General features: G+C 42.3%; 1 protein-coding gene across 2 annotated transcripts; it reads left to right on the plus strand.

Moving 5' to 3' along the window:
• The first annotated feature begins 9,920 nt into the window (after nucleotides 1–9,920).
• efhd1 (EF-hand domain family, member D1) lies at nucleotides 9,921–19,498 on the plus strand. Of its 2 annotated transcripts, XM_089014145.1 has the most exons (4): nucleotides 9,923–10,327; nucleotides 14,071–14,218; nucleotides 15,695–15,829; nucleotides 16,418–19,498. In XM_089014145.1, exons 1-4 carry the CDS (start codon nucleotides 10,044–10,046, stop codon nucleotides 16,550–16,552), a joined length of 702 nt encoding a protein of 233 aa, XP_088870271.1. In that variant the 5' UTR covers nucleotides 9,923–10,043; the 3' UTR covers nucleotides 16,553–19,498. The 2 variants fall into 2 exon arrangements, with proteins under 2 accessions (XP_088870272.1, XP_088870271.1); XM_089014146.1 differs by lacking the exon at nucleotides 15,695–15,829 and having other exon boundaries at nucleotides 9,921–10,327.
• Nucleotides 19,499–21,370: the final 1,872 nt, after the last annotated feature.

Below are 21,370 nucleotides of genomic sequence, written 5' to 3' on the forward strand. Positions count from 1 at the left end.
ATAAATAATTGTATAAATAAAGAGAAGGATGAATAAATAGAAATAAATAAATAAACATTTAAAAGAAATAAGCCAACAAATAAATAATTCGGTAAATACTTTGTACATACAAGTAAATGAATGAATAGATGACTGAATAAATTTGAATAAATAAATATTTAAAGGACAACCGACATCACTTTTTTGTTTCCTAACTGACATCAGAAAAACGTTTTACAGCGTCTAAAATACCCAAAACACGTATGATATTTTTAGTCAAATGCAAAAGACCAATAAAAATGACTTAAACTGTCCAAAATCTGCAAAAAAAAATGAACCCGGAAGTGGCCAGTTTCAGAAGTTCGTGGCGTCACCCCCAGACGTCTTGCCTTGCTGGAGAATCAAAACAATGGCTTCAGATTTGGAGAATATGCTTTCTTGTTACTCATCCAGTTATGAATGTGAATGTGTCAAATAGTTCTGAAGAGGAAAGCATACATGTTTGCAATCGATTAAAGAATTTATTCCGGGCCATTTTGAAGCAATAGCGGGGGGGGGGGGGGGGGCGTAGCACTAAAAAAGAGGCAGAAAATGGTGACAAAGCTCTCTGTAAGGAATTAATCAGCCCATTTCCACAGGCTGATTAATTACTTACACAGAGCTTTGTCGCCCTCTTCTGCCTCTTTTAGGTGCAACACAAAGTTTTCAGACCAAACAAGTACAGCAAAATGCATTGACGTGATGGAAGGACTGCTACAATGTGTCCTTTTTAAGGTCAGGGGCATCCATCAGTGACGTAGGGTGTCACCAACTCAAAAACCAGACTTCCGGAATGTTCAGCGCGAGTCTTAAAACCTAAAATATAGCTATATGTGGTGGAATCTTTGTAAAATATGCACAGTAGAAGTCATTTGAAGCCATTTTACAAATTATGGACACAACTTGTCCGGAGACGTCGGTTGTCCTTTAAATAAACAAATGGTAAATAAATAAATAAATAGACGAATTAATAAATAAAAATAAATAAATACATGTTCAAATGAAATAATACATAAATGAATAAATGAATGGGTAAATAAATAAAAAGATGGATGAATAAATCAAAAAATAAACATTTAAAACAAAAAAAAAAACCAACAAATAATTGGGTAAATAAATTGATGAATAAATACCAATAAATGAACAAATATTTAAAAAAATAAATAAATTGATGAATGAATAAATTAAAGCATAAGTAAATTAATGAATAAATAAATACTTTTAACATTGTTTGTACAAATATTACAAATAAAATAATAAATAATGGGGCAGACAAGTGTCATGATCTGGTTGGCGACCAAAGCGTAGCGCTGTCAGCCCTGCCTGGAGCCTCGCAGGTGCTGGTCGTTACAATCAATGGCAGTCAAAAGGACTCCCGGCACGACCATTCATTGTTGGGTCATTGTATGCTTTGTAAGCAATTGTATGCATTGTTTATGCCTTGTATGCCGTGCATGTGTTTATTTCACCTTGGTGGACTTATACTCGTGGTTTTCTTTAGATACTTTGTATTTTTTCTGTTCAGATGATTTTGATGTTTTAGATTTTGTTCCTGCTGACTTTAATACAATTTGTCAAACACAACCTCCTGCTCACTCCTGCTGCCTTCTGCTCCCTCCTGCCTGCTTTTTGGGATCCATCACCACCTTGCAAACCGTGACAGAATGACCCGACCAACCATCGGATCCCGCAGGTACAATGGACCAGTTTCATTTCCACCATGTGCCTGGCAGTCAACGTCCATGTCGAACCGATGCTTCGTCCCGTGATTGTGTGAAAAGGTTCCCACTCAACGTCCACGACAAGCGATGCCGCGTGCACGTCCACGTCGGGCCGAGATCTCTTTCCAGGTGGCCGTCCAGGGTGACACTGGGTGTCTGGCAGCGCACGCACACGTCCAGCCACACGTCGTTGTGTAAGTTGAATTGAGTCGCATCCACGACGGGCCGTGACACGTCCGCGTCCACGTCAGTCCGAGACCCCACTCGTCGCTGGATCCCGCTGCTATGTCTTGTTTCACCGGTGCCGGGCAGTTCGCATCTACGTTAGCCCACGCTGGCACTCTGCGCCTGGCAGTGCAACGTCCACATCGCGCCATGCGTCGTCACGTGATCATGCGAAAAGGGTCACACACGTCCACGACGATCCGTGCCGCGTCTTCGTCCACGTCAGGCTGAAACCTGTTCCCATCAGGCCACCCATCATATGCTGGAGGGGCAACGGTTGCTGTCTCCACCTGGCGAGTTGGACCTTTTGGGAGACTGTTGGGATTTCTGGAAGCAATCCCTTGAAGGGGGGTACTGTCATGATCTGTTTTTTTATCTGTTCATATGATTTTGATATTTTAGATTTTGTTCCTGCTGACTTTATTTTAATACAATTTGTCAAACACAACCTCCTGCTCCCTCCTGCCTGCTTTTTGGGACCCACACCCGCCATCACCACCTTGCAAACCGTGACAATAAGTAAGTAGATGAATGAATAAATACAATTAAATATTGAAAATAAATAAATGAATACAAGAGAGGACACGGCGTGCCGCCTTTGCAAGAGGAAAGTGGAACAAAGGATGGGCAAAGAAGAGGAGTGAGGAAAGGGAAGGGGCGTGGAGGAACAAAGCCTGAGATGAGGATAAAAAGGGTGGAAAAGATGGCCAAGAAGACATGGGGGGCGGCGCCCCCCGGTGGAAAAAGAACACAACAACAGTCACAACATCCAGCTCTTCAACTTCAGGATGGACGGGATTAGGATTTGCCTTCTTCATCATATACATTTTTTGGTCTGCATCTGCAATATTGGGATTTGATTGTTTGTCCTTGTACTCTTCCTAGTCATCGTCGTCATCTTCTTCTACTTCTTTCTGTTCCATTCGCCGATCCTGCGTTGTCTTCTTTGCTCCGACTATTTTGTTTGACAATTCTTCACTCTTGACTTGTGATACCAATCATACAACATTTGCATTCTAAACACCGTTAATTGCACTTCATCTCTGCGGCGCCATATGGGATGATGATAAATCAAAGAAGCCACGTGTTGGATATTTTTCTTGGGGCGTCGAGGAAGACAAATGGAAGCCTCGCCGGCCAGCGGGCTGATGCTGGTTTTTGTTTATTACGCCATTCACATTCAGGGCATTATGAAATTAAAGTCACAGATATTCAGAATTGTAGTCAAGTCCCCAAACAAGCTGGATCACGTCTGAGTGAAAACTGGTCTAACTTACCTTGTATGAAAGGACAACCGACGCCTTCGGACAAGTTGTGTCCATAATTTGTAAAATCGCTTCAAATGACTTCTACTGAGCGTATTTTACGAAGATTCCATCGCATATAGTTATATTTTACGTTTTAAGACTTGCGCTGAATATTGAGGAAGTCTTGTTTTCGAGTTGATGACAATGCCCGAAGTGACGTCACATTCGGAACGCCCCTGACCGAGAAAGCGTCACACAATGCATTTTGGGTACTTTTTTTCATCTTAAAACACAGTGTTGATCGCGAAATTAGAAGGAAAACTACATAAATAACGCAATGGTCAATCGTTGTGTGTCGCAGCCAATTGCGGGAACATGCATAAAGAAGGCGCAAGTTTACACAAATTCCCAGCGGACAAATTAGCCCACTTCATATACTGGATGAAACGCAGCTTGTGCGCCATCTTGTGCATTTTTTGGGCGCTACATCAGAGTTAGATCTTCACCGGTTTCATCGCTTGCAGACGGCTCGAATTGATACGGAAGGACTTCTTTAATCGATTACAAACATTTATGCTTTCCTCTTTCGAACTATTTGAATCATTATTACTGGATGAGTACAAGAAAGCGTCTTCTACAAATCGGAACTCTCCGAAGCCATTGTTTTGATTCTGGAGCAAGGCAGTGTGTGACCCATAGTGACGTCACGATCAAGGGAGCGGGACTTTCTGAATCTCCGCAGTTTCGAGCTCATCAGCCTGCGTGTTTTGGGTATTTTAGATGCTATAAAACGTTTTTGTGATGTCAGTTTTGAAACAAAAAAGTGGTGTTGGTTGTCCTTTAACACTAGCCTGTGGTGGGGTCTTTTTCGGTCCCTTAATAGCAAAAGTACTCCACTCCATAACAAACCACATCTGCACTCAAAGAAAGGAGGTGACGAAAACTAGTCCGCCAGCCACTGTGACGCTGTTCGACCGTGTCGTTTGGCTCGTCCGCCAAAAACTAGTTCGTCAGCCCAACACTATATGCTCGCAAATTTCATGTTTGTGAGGCGAAAAATTTGTGAGGTAAAGCGTTCGGAAGCTGACGTATCTAGCATTTCCTTAAATGTCAGGTGAGGTAGAAAAAAAGATAACTTCTGCCCAGCAATGATCTGTTCTTGGTTACATGACTTGTCCACCCCCCACCGTCGACAGGCAGGCAGGCAAGGTGGTGATGCACGGCCCAGTGTGGACATTCGTCTTCTGAGCGTGACATGAGCCTTGATGAGACGCTGACGAATTTCAGCTGAGGGATTCATCCCTCATGCGCTCTCTCTCAAAAGTCACTTTGAGGAAACATGGCTCAGGTACAACAATGGCGCTCACATGATCGCACAACTGAGATTTTTTTTTCAAGCTGCTTTAAATTTGTGCTGATAAGTTTGCAGGTGAGGCTTTGGATGTCAATTGATGTTTAGGGTTTTGGGTTCTCCCTTCAATTTTGAGTTTCAAATGTCGAATTGGGTTTCAAAATGGGGTTTCATCGTCAAATGTGAGGATTTCAAAGATGGGTCCGTGCTTTGAGATTATTGTTGGACAAATGTGTTCAAGTCAAGGTCAATTCTGGCCCGCCGCATCGTTTTATTCGGCCCACAAAATCAAACTTGTTAAATTCCATGATGCTTGCTAAAGTCCCAACCAAAATTTAAAATTGTCGTGTGTAAACCTTCTTGACTTCAGATTTGTAAACTACGTATTCATTAATTTGTTGTGCGTTCGAGATGTAACATTCTAATGGCTTCCCCAAATTCACAACGGCCCACGAGAGGAAAACTGAATTACAATGTGGCCCGTGGCAATAAAAAATGACTTTGACACCCTTGCTGTAGGGTTTCAAATTGGGGTAAAGCTCACAAGACTGGGGTGAGATTTCTTTGAAATGTGTACTAAAACGTTAGCCCTCGATCCAGATGTTATTTACTTTCAACATTTTATCAAACACTTTTGTTTGACGAGAAACAGAATATTCCACTTCCACAAAGCACCCAATGTTCTTTTTCAGGCCACCGTGTGATAGGACGGCAATTTCCACCCAGCGGCGGCGTCCGCCACAGTCAGCAAATTATCCGCAAAGACAAATGTACGGGACCGAAATAGAGCGCACTTCATAAAGTGCCGCACGTCCTTTGGGTCGTTCGTCTCGCTGAACCACTTGGGAACTTCACTTGCTGAGAAAACTCTGACGTTGCCAACGCCTTCCAGCAGGCCTTGGGAAGCTGATATAGTGCTTATTCACATTAGTAAACATATTGTAGCAGTTGAGGAATGAGAACACACGGTGGATTGGAGTATGTCTTTATTCCAACTGCTAACAAGTAGAAAGAGAGACAAAACGGAAACTGCAGTGCAATATATGTGATATAAACCCGCCCCCTCCCGTACACCTGCTGGGTGAGATGTCTGGTCCTAGTGCCCGCCACACAGCCCCCCCCAGAACACCCAGAAGGACAGTCAAGGCGAAAATCTTGCAGGGGGCTTGACCAGCCTGCCACAACGACTATGCAGTCCGTCGTTGGTGAAGGTGAAATTGCTCGGGCATGTGATCCGGGTGAGAACTGAGTGGGGGAACGACACTCAACCCTGGCATGCCGCGGAGAGGTTGGAGGTTTTGGAGGGCGTCCGCGACGTGGGACCTGGGCCGGCGAAACGTCCTCGCCTGCAATTATGTGAGCCGGCTTGAGTCTGTCTATTGAAATGCCCTCCCTTCTCCCACCCATATCGAGCACAAAATTCTTTTCCCCGTGTTCGAGCACTTTAAACGGGCCATCATACGGCGGCCGGAGGGGAGAGCGGTGGGCATCATGACGCACGAAGACGAAACGGGCTGACCTAAGAGCAGACGGAACGAATATTTTGGGGACGCCGTGGGAATGAAATGTTGTACCCCGTGTTTTGTATCGGCATTGGAAAAGGCGGGTGTGGTTAACGACGGATGATGGTCAGCAGGCGTTCATAAACGTTACCTGACGTTAAATAATTTGCGTGCGTCAACGCTCCAAGCCCTCCAGCCTCACATGGGAAAGTGGCGAAAGAGATGGCGTCGATCAAACGACGGTTAGCAATGTCCATGAGCGCATAAAAAATCCGCGCCGATTATCGGAACTGTAATCGAGGCCACAATAAAGTCCCACTCGAATTTTCGTTTGTGGAAACACACAGTTACCGACCTGGTGCCAAAGCTAGCGATGGGCGAGCCGTTAGCTGCGCGCAGGGGAGGCCCACATCCACCTGCCGTCTTGTCCGAGGCCGTGGGCGTCAGCAGGCTTACTTGTGCCCCGCTGTCCACCAGAAAACGTCTACCTGACGAGGAGTCTGTGATAAAAAGCAGCTCGCTTTCGTTGCCGGCACCCACAGCCGCTATTGGGTGCCGGCGCTGGCGTTTCCCGGAGCCTCGTAGGTGCAGGATGGTGTGCAGCGTCGGGCCTTGGCGCCAAACCGCTGGTGGAAAAAACAGAGGGCTTTCTCGTGTCGCTTCCGCGTGACCACTCCGGCTACTAGGGTCGGGTCGATGTTCGCTGCCGCTCCGCCGAGGGGTTCGGCCGTCACGCCTTGCACGGCGAACCTCCGTGTCGCCAGAAGCACCCGGTCCACTTCTTCAGCCAAACCTCTGTAGTCGCCGGTGGCTAGGCACGTCGAGTTGGCTAGCACGGCGCACACAGAGGCCGGTAGCTGGCGAAGGAACACGTGGGGGAACAGGAATCCGCTGTCATCCGAACCTAGTAGCGACAACATCAGGTCCACTGCTGTTCCGTCGCCGAGTCCGGGAAGAGAAAGAAGCCTGTCTGCTCTCTCAGAGGCCGATAACGTGAACCGTCGGAGCAGCAGGTGTTTGAGCGCTGCGTATTTTTCGCTCGGTGGAGGTGCACGCAAGAGAGGCAGCACACGACGAGTCGTCTGTTCGTTGAGAGACGCCACGACCAGATAATATTTCGGCTCATCTGTCGTGACGCCTCGTAGGTGGAAAAGCGCTTCCACATGTTGGAACCACGAAGCAGGGTCGCTATTCCAAAACTCGGGCAGCTTCGCGGCGTAGGCGGCAGCTGCGAGCTGAGGCGCCGGTCGTGGCGGCATGGCCGTGGAAGATATCTCTTCGTCCGCTGCCATGAACATTTCGAACGTCGGGGTCACCAGTGTAGCAGTTGAGGAATGAGAACACACGGTCGATTGGAGTATGTCTTTATTCCAACTGCTAACAAGTAGAAAGAGAGACAAAACGGAAACTGCAGTGCAATATATGTGATATAAACCCGCCCCCTCCCGTACACCTGCTGGGTGAGATGTCTGGTCCTAGTGCCCGCCACAATATTACGTTATTTCATGCTTAGATTAGTAAACATATTATGTTATTCCATGTTTAGCTTAGTACATATTATGTTATTGCATGTTTAATTTAGACTACATGGAATAATAAACTCATTAGTTGAATAGTTTTGAAAGCAGGATGTAACGAGTATCAAGTTTCAGTCTATGTTCTCCCAACACTGAGTTGCCCGTAGCTGATTGGACAACAGATCGCTGCTGTGGACGTTCAAAACTAGTACGAGTGGGAGGTCCTGTCTCTTTCTTTGTGCTCTTTGTTCTGTGTGATCCTGGCTTTCTGCTTCGACGAGAGAAGTGCTTTTTTGTCTCACTAGAATAAAGTAGTTTTGTTGTTCACCATCTATCGTCCTTGATGATATTTTTACCACGAACTTCGTTGAACACCGAACCAGATGAGAAACAAGAATTTGAACTGAACATAAATCAACTCGTACTCTGATTGGTTGAAGCAACTGTTTCATATCCATTGCAAAACTGATTGTGAAGGAGTCCAAGTCGATTACTGACCCTGGTAACAAATGATGGCTGAAATGTTATTGGTTAAATGCTGAAAGGACAACCGATGCCTCTGGACAAGTTGTGTCCATAATTTGTAAAATGACTTCTACTGAGCGTATTTTACAAAGATTCCACCACATATAGCTATATTTTACATTTTAAGACTCGCACTGAATATTCACGAAGTCTTGTCTTTGTGTTGATGACGATCCCCTACGTGACGTCACATTTGGAACTCCCCTGACCTAGAAAGCCACACACAATGCATTTTGCTGTACTTTGTTTGGTCTGAAAACTTTGTGTGGATACGTGTTGATGGCGAAATTAGAAGGAAAACACATAAATAACGCGATGGTTAATCGTTGTGTGTTCCACCAAGACTACTATTTAATATTCACTGACACAAATTCCCAGCAGACAAATCAGCCCATTTCCAACAGAGCTTCGGCACCATCTATTGCATTTCCTGGGACACTAGATGCTGTCTTTGACGGCTCGAATTAATATGGGAGGACTCCTTTAATCGATTGCAAACATTTATGCTTTCCTCTTCAGAACTATTTGAATCATATTAACAACTGGATGAGTAATAAGAAAGCATCTTTTCCGAATCTGAACTCCGTGAGCCCATTGTTTTGTTTCTTGAGCAAGGCAAGATGACTTGCTGTGACGTCACGAACTGGGGGCGGGACTTTCTGAAAACAACCAGTTTCGAGCTGATTTGTGGCAGATTTTGGACACTTTAAGTCATTTTTATTGGTGTATTGCATTTGACTAAAATATCAGCCTGCGTGTTTTGCCTATTTTAGATGCTATAAAACGTTTTTTCTGATGTCAGTTAGGAAACAAAAAAATGGGTAAAAAGTTATTTGGTTGACTTTTGAGGAATATTTTGTAAGAAAATCTATTAACTATCTACTAGCTAGTTTTCTATCTATTTAGCTATCCATTAGCTAGCTAGCTAGGTGTCAGTTTGCTATCTGTTAGCTATCTACTAGCTGGCTAGGTAGCTTTCTATTAGCTATATAGCTATCTAGGTGGCTATCTATCTAGCTAGCTCTCTGTTGGCTATCTATTAGCTATCTACTAGCCAACGAAGTAACTATCTATTTACTTCCGGGTTGAGTGAATGCTGGCACGTGTGGCTGCTGCTGCTCACCTACAGGAAAACGTATCCTGTGGCTGTAAAGTGACTTTGAGAGTTTTGAAAGGCGCTTATAAATGAAATGTATTCTTCTTAGTATTAAAAGTAATTAAAAGCATACATGTATGCTTTCCTCTTCAGAACTATTTGAATCATATTCATCACTGGATGTGGAACAAGAAAGCATTCTCTGAATCCGAAGCCATTGTTTTGAGCTCAATTTTTTGCAGATTTTGGACACTTTAAGTCATTTTATTGGTGGTTTGCATTTGACTAAAATGTTATACTGCGTCTTTTGGGTATTTTAGATGCTATAAAACGTTTTTGTGGTGTCAAACAAAAAACAAAAAAGTGACGTCGGTTGTCCTTTAACTGTAAAGTGTCCTTTAACTGTAAAGTGTCCTTATAATAATAATAATAATAATAATAATAATAATAATAATAATAATAATAATAATTACTAATAATAATAATAATAATAATAATAATAATAATAATAATAATAATAATAATAATAATAATAATAATAATAATAATTATTATTATTATTATTATTATTATTATTATTAAACCTTTTGCAGCTGATTTTGAACGGAAAGGTCTTGACATCCAATGACGTTTGACTTGGTGCACTTCTCCACTCATGCCTTTTTTTAAAATCGTCTTTATTGTGAAGTACCCAAGCGGAAGTTGTTCCACGTCATGTGGTCGAGCAAGAGGAAGGAGGCAATTTACAAGCAGAACCGCCAGCTTATCCCCGAACAAGCCCCACATTCCTTCGACCCTTGACACTCTGTGGCCGCGAGCAACGTCCATTGAAACCAACAAGATGGCGTCCGAAGAGCTCGCCAGGAAGCTTCAGTCGCGACGGGCCGCTTCAGAGGAGACCGAGCCGAGGCCGGAGCCCGACGAGACCGTCGTCGCGACCAAATGTGTGGAATCCGAACCAGCTTGTGGAGACACCCCGTCCGAGCTGTCTGCCAAACTCAATCGTCGGCTCGACATCAACGAGGGCAACGCTCCCCCTCGGGCGAGCCTCGTCTTCAACCCCTACACGGAATTCAAGGAGTTCTCCCGAAAGCAGATTAAGGAGATGGAGGTGATTTTTAAACGGTGAGAATTAGGATGCTGGTGTAAATCGTGTCGTTTTGCCCCCCACCGGGTGTCCTTTCGTGCGCAATGAACCGAATGAGACATGGAAGCTCGTGATGAGATTAGGATGGAGATGCTGACGCGTCGCTCCAAGGTGAAAACAATTGGGTCTTTCATTTCGTTCCATTCAATTCAGGACTCCTTCTCGCCGGAGACAACACGAAGCTTTCCTTTGCAGTTCGTCCTCGATGCTTCAATGAGTCATGAATGTTAATTTATTCGCGGCCATTCCGGAATTTATTCGGGAACTGAAAATATGACGCAGGGCACAGGTTTCAAAGTCAAGTCAAATCTGGCCCACCACATCATTTTATTTGGCCCACCAAAGCTAATTAAGCATTTCAAGTGTAGTATGTAGTATGTAAGTATGTAAAAACACAATACTGTAACTGCATTTATTCTTGACTTTAAATTTGAAAACTAGTTATTCATAAATTTGCAGTGTAATACGTGGAGGGGATGATATATTATAATGGTTTCCCCAAATTCTTAACGGCCCTCGAGAGGAAATCGTGACTACAATAAATTACTTTGACACCCCTGACGTAGGGCGCCGTTCCCAAGTTTGTTTGTTTGTTTGTTTGTTTGTTTTTTGTTTTTTCATTTTCTGGGTGCCGATAAAGCGCTCGCAATGGCCTCTGGCAATGCTTTTTCCATTGCACAAGTGGGCAGCATTTCCCTTTTTTTTCCATGATAGCGCTTTGTTACGGCTTCAACTGTTGTTAAAGCCCAATATAAACCAATATGTATTGCATTGTATTTGGGACAGCCGCTCTCATTTCAAGCTTAGATAACTCCAGACCCACATAACTGAGCAATTAACTTTTTTTTTCCGGTGAAAGAAGAGAGTGCAAGGTTTGTAATGCTGTCTTGAATGTTTATGTAGTCCTAAAACTCAATATTCAGTGGGTCCTGCAATTGGAATGAAAGTGACAATAATCCTGGCACAGGAGTGGACACATTTTTTGCACATCGCCTGGCAGTCAATGAGTTAATATGAGAATAGCCATGCCTTCCAAAGATGAAAAGGTTTCTTCAGCCGTCATCTGTACGTCTTTGAAGGTATCGGACGTTTCGCTTCTTATCCAAGAAACGTTGTCAGCAAACTAAAGTCTTCCTGGTAGTCTAGGCCCATATATATATCCCTACTGTCCAGACATGGCGATGCCGGACTCTGCTATGATAGGTCCCTGCTCTCAGATTGGGGGGAGCAGAGGATCAAAGACTTCATATTGGAACCTGAGGAAACATTGGCATCTTACGATGTGACTTCTCTCTTTACATCTGTCCCAACCCCAGCAGCAGTCTCAGTGGTGAGGACGAGACTGCTGGCGGACGTTTCTCTGCATGAAAGAACCAAACTTAAACTGGACCACATCTGCCAATTATTGGAAATCTGCCTTAATACTACATATTTTCAATTTAGGGAGAAATTTTACAAACAAATTCATGGTTGTGCTATGGGCTCACCAGTTTCACCCATAGTGGCTAATCTGTACATGGAAGAGATGGAGAAACAGGCCCTCCCATCCTCCCCGTGGACAAAACCTAGACATTGGTTTAGATATGTGGACGATACCTTTGTCATAATTAAAAAACAAGAAATTCAATCCTTCACATATCACCCCAACTTGGTAGACATCAACATTAAATTTACTCGTGAGGACATGAAAGAGAACCAACTAGCCTTTTTGGATTGTAAAGTAATTATAAAAGAGGACAGAGCGCTAAAAACAGAAGTCTTTATGAAGGCTACGCACACTGACCAATACTTGCTTTTCGATTCTAACCACCCTTTACAACGCAAACTTGGAGTTATCAGACCCCCCAGCATATGGCTAAACTAATACCAACAAGCGTTGAAGGTAGAGAAAAGGAGTCAAAGCATATCAGGAGAGCACTCACAAACTGTGGGTACCCTCAGTGGCCATTTAACAAATGTCAGAAAGAAAGAATAGGGAATGAAACCAAAAATTCTGAAGATACAAAAAGGAGAGGAGTAGCAGTACCTTACATTGAAGGAGTCCTTTGGCAACACAACATTCCTACTTATTTCAAACCGATAAACACTTTAAGGCAAAAATTAGTGCATCCAAAAGATAGGCTGCCAAATGAAAAACAAAGTAATGTAGTTTATTCAATACATTGTAAGAATGAAAATTGTAAAGAGCAGTACATTGGGGAGACTAAACAAATTCTCAAAAAATGATTATCAACATCGCAGGGATAATACTAGTGGGCCTCAATCGGCAGTACATATGCACCAATTTGGATCGTTCATACAATAGCCTGCTTAGGCAACATAGGATTAGTAATACTGATGAGCTGATACCAGTCGAAGTGGGGCAATCAGGCCAGTCATTAGTCAGAACGACAGGAACTATCAGTGTAGCAGCTGCAGGGAGTAGTCCTCTGCTCCCGCAAACCGGAGAGCAGTGACCTATCATAGCAGAGTCCGTCACCACCATGTCTGGACAGTAGGGATATATATATAGGGCCGAAACTACCAGCAAGACTTTAGCTCGCTGAAGAAGCGAAACGTCCGACACCTTTAAAGAAGTACAGATGATGGCTGAAGAAACCTTTTCATCACAATAACAGACATTATTCTTTACTTCAGATTTGAAAACTAATTTTCAAATCTGATGTACCGTTTGCTTCTTGTACAATGAAACAATCCTCTGAGTTAATGTCGCCACCCGAAAACAACAATAGACGAGCGGCAAAGAAAGACTGACAGTGTTTGGAAATTGTACAAACACCTGCAATATGTTTCAGCATGACAGTTTAATAATTAATCGCTGATATTGTCGTGACGGGCTTGTACACTTTGGAAGGCTTGGCTATTCTCATATTAACTCATTGACTGCCAGACGATGTGCAAAAATGTGTCCATTCCAATGCTAGGGTTTTTGTCATTTTCACTCCAATTCCAGGAACATTCACATTTGACACTTTGGGACAGAATTATTTTTGCTTCGGATATAACAAAGGTGTACTAAGAACATGCCACAAATTGAAGGAATACGCGTCATTCTTGGTTACACAGAGGGAAATTAAATGTATTATTATTATTATAAAATCAAACTTGCGAAATTGCATTCTCGTCTATCGAGCTAGCTAGCGACCGAGCTAGTTAGTGACAGTTCTAGCTAGCTACCGACCGAGCTAGCTAGCTAGTTCTCTTTCCATTCAGACAGCTGGCTAATAATCCCTTACATCACAGTTGTCCAAGTTTGACACACAGAATATTGAGTTTAACTAAATATAAATTTTTCATCAGAAAAAAAGTTAATTGCTAACTTATATGAGTCTGGGGTTATCTGAGCTTGAAATGAGGGCGGCTATCTAAAATACAATGCAATACGTACATATTGGTTTATATAGCGCTTTAACCATAGCTGAAGCTGGAAGAAAGCGCTACCATGGACAAAAGGCAAATGGTGCCCCCTTGTGGAAAGGAAAAATAATTTCCAAAAGTCGGACCAGTGCTTTATTTGCACCCAAGCATGGAAAAAACACAAAACCCAAACAAATTCAGGAATGGCGTTCTATGTCATATTTTCAATACCTGAATAAATTCAGGAATGCAAGTGAATGAGTTAATGACATATTGAAATGTTAGCTATCGACAATAGTAAGAAAAGAAATGGAAAAAAGACAAGTATTTGTTTCCGTGAGGGAAACTGACGTGTACTTTGCAGGTACGACACGGGCAGAGATGGATTCATCGACCTGATGGAGCTCAAGTTGATGATGGAGAAGCTTGGGGCCCCGCAGACTCACCTGGGCCTGAAGAACATGATCAAAGAAGTGGATGAGGACTTTGACGGGAAACTCAGCTTTCGAGAGGTCAGCACGCTTCAAATCGCACCTTCAAACAGGACTGTTAGGAACACCATATACAGTGATACCTCAGTTTACGAACGCTTTAGCTCACAAACTTTTCGCCTTACGAACGTTAAATTGGATTGGATTGTGCCTTTATGCCTTTATTAGTCTCACAGTGGAGAAATCCACGAGAATATAATCTCTGCATACCAGACGTACCACCCAGAGCTCCTTGAGACACTATGCAAAAAGCTAACCATTCCATCAAGCCATCAACGACCATCACAAAGGTAAATAAAACGACTTTATTATACTGTTCAGTTCAGATTATTCTCATTTTAATGGTTTCCTATGGGAAATTAATGTTTGGAATACACACTTCGCCTTACACACACTCTCTGGGTACCAATTAGGTTCGTAAGCCAAGGTATCACTGTACATTTATCGTTCGGGATGCGGTTTAAAAAATAAAATATTCAAATCAGAAGATCAGTCTTGATTTGACAAAACCAATTTATGTATTTTAATATTGCATATCATGTATCGGGGTATACATCGTCTTTCCTGAGAGATCGACACCAGTTTGACGTCGCATGCGATTTGTTGATTACCCTATTTTCCGGTGTACAAGGTGCGCCGTATTATAAGGCGCACCCCAATGATTGATGTCTTTTCAAACTTTTTCCAGATAAAAGGCACACTGGACTATAAGGCGCACCTTCAATGAATGAAAAAAAGTTTTCCAAGTATATCTAGTTTTTCAAATATAAGGCACACCACATTATAAGGTGCAACAGTAGAGGCTGGAGTTACGCACTACTTCTAAAGGGGGGGGGGGGTATGAAGTTGAAGGCTGCAGACAGGAGTTGCGGGACCTCTTGCGGCTCAATATGATTTCACATATAAGGCGCACCTGTGTATAATGCTTATGAACATATAGTATGGTGCGCCTTATACCGTATTTTCCACTGTACAAGGCGCACCGGAGTATTAGATGCACCCCCAGTGAACGAAAAAGGTTTTCCAAATATAATGTATGAATATTTAAAAATTTCCAAATATAAGGCACAACACATTATACGGCGCTCCACTAGAGGCTAGGGTTACACACCACTTCTTCTACAGGGGGAAATTGAGTCAGTTGCCAGACCTATTGTGGGTCAATATGACTTCACATATAAGGCGCACCTGCGTTTAAGGCACAGTGCCGTCTTTTGAAGACAATCTAAGCATCTGGGTGCGCCCTATACACTGGAAAATACGGTATATGGAACAAGTTTGAAAAGACACCATTCATTGGGGGTGCGCCTTATACTCCTCTGTGCCTTATACAATGGAAAATACGGTAACTGCATCAAGTCGCTAAACTGTGACCGCAATTTCCATCTGTGCAAAAAAATGGTTCAAGCTGCACGTTTGTGGGGTCGCATTTTGAAAAGTAACACACCAAGATTTTCCAACCTCCAAGCCAAACTCTTGTTGTTGACCTTCCGGCAGTTTTTGTTGATCTTCCGAAGAGCAGCCGCGGGCGAGCTGCAAGAAGAAAGTGGCCTGATGGCGCTGGCCAGACTCTCTGAAATTAATGTCTCCACCGAGGGAGTGAGTGGGGCCAAAGACTTTTTTGAAGCCAAGGTAATTTGTCTTGCGCTCGGGCGGGTAAATCGATCGCGTCCAATCAATTTGCCCCTGGCGAGTCCATTCAAAATAAAAAAAGCTTTTCTTTCAAGCGCGACTGATTTATAAATGTTATACTTACCCTGCTGTCCCTGCTAACGGCCAAAAGAGGTCGCCCGACACACACGCTTGGACTCAGGTGGACGCCGAAGGAAAAAAGTTGTGTACCGTACTACAGGAGATTTTGCCAAGACGGTATCTGCACTGTATAACGACTGTATTGAGTCTAGTCACGCAGTAGATTGCTGTGCAAGTGTATGACATGCTGGCTGGCCAAAATTATAGTATGCGTTGTAGGCTGCTTGTGCGTTGCGGTGCCAGGGTCTGGCGGTCATGGTCATAAGTACAGATGGTCGTAACTCGCGCCTTAGAATAAAAAAAGGGTCTGGCGGTCATGGTCGTAAGTACAGGTGGTCGTAACTTGCGCCGGTCTTAATTCGGACGTTACCTGTATAAGGCGCACTGCAGTATCAGGTGCACCTTCCATGAATGAAAAAAAGTTTTCCAATATATTCCAAAAGAAATTGTGTTTTTGCGTCTCACCAGATGCAGGCGCTCTCCGTGGGCAGTAAGTTCGAGGCCGAAATCCGCGAGGAGAAGGAAGAACGCAAAAAGCAGGAAGTGGAGAAAAAAGAGAGGCAAGCCGCCTTCAAACAACTTCAGTCGGCTTTCTGCTCGTGACCCCCGATCGGACGGCGACTGGTCCTCCGGGTGAACGTGCAAAAAGTATATTCACATTTTTTTTTCAATCATAACACCCACAATTTGGCACTTTATAACCAATTTACTTCGATATCTGAGCAACGTTGGTCTTGATTTAGTTTCGCAATGGTAAGTTAAAATGCACTAACTGCACGACATCACATAAGAAAGGAAATAGGGACCAGTCCACAAAATGGCCGTATGTCCATTAGTGTACCGTTGTCTTGCGTATTCATTTTGTGCTGCATACCGTAAACACTGTCACTCCCCCCCTCACCCCCCCCCCCCCCCCCACCATTAGCATTTATGTGCCATTAGCATTAATGCGCTTTTGTGCTGTTTGTAAAGTGCGATGTTCCAGTTTGGTTATGTTGTTTCACGCTTACACCCCCTGCCCTCCACCCCCATAATAACATGAAATGTGTGACTATTCACAACATTCTATTTATGTTTTTGTTGTTTGACTAATATATTTCCATATATATATTTTTGCATGACAATATTGCTTGGCAGGGAAGAAAAGCTTCATAAAATGTTAGCGCCCCAATCGTGAGTCTAACATAAAAAACATTCTGGTCTAAGGTGTTTTTTTTATCTAACTTTATTATCCTTATTACCGCTATGTTTTTTTCCTTTTTTTAAATGTTTTTTTTTAATTGTGCCCAAAATCATTTCTTGATGCTAGCCACTTCAGCTGGAAAGGGTGTCCACATATTTTCAAAAAAAATAAAAAATGGATTAAAAAAATATAGGCCAAAATTCGACTTCCACAAATGCAGTGCTTCTCACTGCCCCCGAGTGGAGTGGCGGTGCCAATGCACTTTATTCAACAAGAGTTCAAAATACAGTGATACCTCAGCTTACCAACTTAATTGGTTCCCAAGTGTGTGTGAGGTGAAAAGTTCCAAACATGTATTTCCCATAAGAAACCATTAAAATGAGAATAATCCATTCCCAGATCCCCATAAAACATAATGTTCTATTAAATAAGCCTTAAAACTACCCAAAATATACCTTGTTTTATGTATAACAAATGTGCTATTGTATTGTAATGAAAGAAATTAACTGTACTATATAATAAAGTCATTTTATTTACCTTTGTGAGAGTAGTTGTCAATGGATGGTAGCAATGGTCGACTTAGCGTAATGGTACTGGGACACTAAGTCACACAAACGCACACCTCATTGGTGTTTTTCGGTGATCTCCTTCTTCTGCTCGACTGTAATTCGGTTTTGTGTCCTCTTCGGCTTCTTTTTCGGGTCTTTTTCGGTCCCATAATAGCAAAAGTAATCCACTCGATAACAAACCACGCCTGCACTCAAAGGGGTTATGGAAAACTAGTCCGGAAGCCATCGGCAGCCATAGCTGTGTGGTTTGTTTCGTCCACGGAAAACTAGTTCGTCAGCCAAGACTATATCTCACAAATGTAATGTTTGTGAGGTGAAAAGTTCGGGAGCTAAAACGTTCGTAAGCTGAGGTACCATTGTATTCACAATTTACAAAAAAAAACATCTTTTATATTTCAATTACTGATCAAAGTGCTGTTGTTAATGTTAATTCCAGAATCTTTTGCGATCACACTTTTGTAATTTTTTTTTTTGGTAACTTTTAATTTTTAATTGCACATTGTCATTCAAGAATTGATGACGCATTTTCTGCATTCGTCGCTACTTTGGGCAGCTGACTTGTATGAGGTTTACATTGCTTCAGAACAGTGGCAGCACGTCAGGACCAGGTAGACTGCTCGTCATTTACAATCTCTATTTCCATAGTTGGTCCATTTAGTCTTCATTTTCTACAGCACAGGTGTCCAAGTCAAGGCCAAAATCCGACCCGCCACATCATTTTCTTCGGCCCCCTAAAGCAAATCAAGCATGTCAAGTGCCATGATACTAGCTAAAGTCCCAACCTACATTTCAAATTGTCCCATGTAAAGCGCACTAAACAATAAATAAATTAAATGCTTTGTTTTATGTTTGTGTATGTGTGTGGATAATGTTAACTCATTCACTGCCAGACATGCAAAAATTTGTCACTTGTCACTCGAATTCCAGGACCCACATAATATTAAGTGTTAGCACTACATAAATATTCAATGTGTCATGAGAAACCTTAGACTCTCTTTTTTCATCAGAAAAATATCCTAAATGATATGGGTCTGGAGTTATATGAGCTTGAAATGGAGGCGGCTGTCCAAAATACAATATAATACATACATGTTGATTTATATAGCGCTTTAACAACAGCTGAAGTCGGAACAAAGCACTATCATGGACGAAAGGGAAATGCTGCCTCCTTGTGGAAAAGTAAAAATATTGCCAGAGGTCTGACGGCGCTTTATCGGCATCCAAACAAGAAAACCCGAACAAATTTGTGAGTGGCGCTCTGCGGCTTATTTTCAATTCCAAAATAAATTTGTGAATGGCAGTGAGTGAGTTAAAATAACATTGCTGACAATTTTCAATATATACTTTCAAATCTATGTGAGTACTTACTCGCAGAAGACACAAAGTACACGCAGAGCTTTCATCTTGAGCGGGAAAGACGAAAGAAAACACTAGCATTTTCCTGGATGCAACTCAGTTTTAAGCAAGAATGTCGTTGATCTTAAAAGCAACAATGGAATTTAAAAAATGAAATCACGGTCTTTGCTCTGTTTTCACTCCCTGCATGTTGTACTTCTATAGTAATGAGCGACTACTGTGTGTACTTCCTCTCTGACCTTCCTGTATTTTCTTGTTGAAAAATGACTATTTTTTCATAGATCAAAATGCAATATATAGTATCATTTGTTTAAGCAGAGTCTACTAGTTTATCTCACAAACAAATGATCAGCGAAATCTATTTTTGCGTCACGTCTGAAAATATATTCTGTAATCACAATCGCTGAATGAAATAAAAGATTGAAACATGATGAAGAGAAATGGTCTCATTATTGTTATTTGGAAGGACTATCACTAACAAATGAATAGTGGCAAATTGAGATTGGTCACAGGTTACACACTACTTCTAAAGTGGGGGAATGGAGTCTGTGGCTGCGAGTAGTAGTTGCGAGACCCGTTGTGGCTGAATATTTAAATATTTCTTACGTGTTTATGCTGTAAAATAGTTAAGTGCTTGAAAAAAAATTGTTTTCGAGACTTTCGAGAACGGATATTTTTTTACATTGATTATAATGCAAAGTGCTGTTTCGGGTTTCGAACAAACCAGTTTTCAAACAGGTTTCTGGAACGGATTATGGTCAAACTGATGTGTCACTGTATAAATTGATATGTTTTCCAAATATAAGGCGCACCATATTATCAAGCGCTACAGTAGAGGCTGGGGTTACGCAGTACTACTTCTATGACAGGAAATGTCTACACATTACAAACACAAACATTAGTGCATCCAAAAGATAGGCTGCCAAATGAAAACCAAAGTAATGTAGTTTATTCAATACATTGTAAGAATGAAAATTGTAAAGAGCAGTACATTGGGGAGACTAAACAAATTCTCAAAAAAAGACTATCAACATCGCAGGGATAATACTAGTGGGCCTCAATCGGCAGTAGATATGCACCTAAAAGCTCTCAACCACTCTTGACGAAAATGAGGTTAAAATCTTAGTGAAAGAACATAGATGGTTTGGGAGGAGAGTAAAAGAAGTGATTTTCATAAAACTACTACATCCTTCATTAAACCGGTTTGGTGGGGTGCGGTTTAATTTGGATTGTTCATACAATAGCCTCCTTAGGCAACATAGGATTAGTAATACTGATGAGGTGATACTGGTCGAAATGGGGCAATCAGGCCAGTCGTTAGAGCAGCTGCAGGGAGTAGTCCTCTGCTCCCCCCAACCTGAGAGCGGGGACCTATCATAGCAGAGTCCGGCACCGCCATGTCTGGACAGTAGGGATATATATATATATATATATATATATATATATATATATATATATATATATATATATATATATATATATATATATATATATATATATATGTTATAAGGCCTAAACTACCAGTAAGACTTTAGTTTGGTGACGAAGTTTCTTGGATAAGAAGCGAAACGTCCGACACCTTCAAAGAAGTACAGATGACGGCTGAAGAAACCTTTTCATCGATGGACCACTCCTGTACGACTGAGAGCTTACACAGACGTTTCTCGCATATAATTGCTTTACTCGGGCTGTTGCCGGATAACTGCTTTTCATTAATCCAAATTAACAGGAGGTTTTCAACTTCTTTGATTGCCTGAGACCGTTGCTTTGACAGCACGGAAACACCTTTTGCAACAGACACACCTTTGATGGCTTCTCTGGTGCGGAGAATGGATCAATGGTTGACTTAGCATCGCCGTACTGGGCCACTAAATCACACAAACGCACCCCTCGTTCGTGTTTTTCAATTATCTCCTTCTCCTAGACGGTGATTTTGTATTTTTTGTTCTTCGGCTGAACACGAGCCTGTGGTGGCTTTTTTTTCGGTCCCATAATAGTAAAATTATCTGCAAAAATCTCAGAGGCGATCGACGTGTGCATACAAAGAGAGGGGTTGTGGAAATGTGCGCCGGCTGGAGCGCTGTTCGGTCGTGTGCTTCCGCCGAAGATCACTCCGCCAGATCCGAAGATCGCTCCGCCAGCCGTGGTGGGTGTGTATCACGAAAAGTAGTTTGTATTTCAAGGTTTAAATTTCATAAATTTGATGTTCGTAAGCCGAAAATTTCGTAAGGCAAGGTTTTCGTAAACCGAGGTCTCACTGTATTCAGAAACCTTATGAAGCAAATATGAGGGGAGACACCAAAAGACAATTGA

The sequence above is a fragment of the Hippocampus bargibanti genome, linkage group LG14 (genome assembly GCF_051943395.1).
Source record: "Hippocampus bargibanti isolate YZ-2025 linkage group LG14, ASM5194339v1, whole genome shotgun sequence".
NCBI classification, from domain to species: domain Eukaryota; kingdom Metazoa; phylum Chordata; class Actinopteri; order Syngnathiformes; family Syngnathidae; genus Hippocampus; species Hippocampus bargibanti.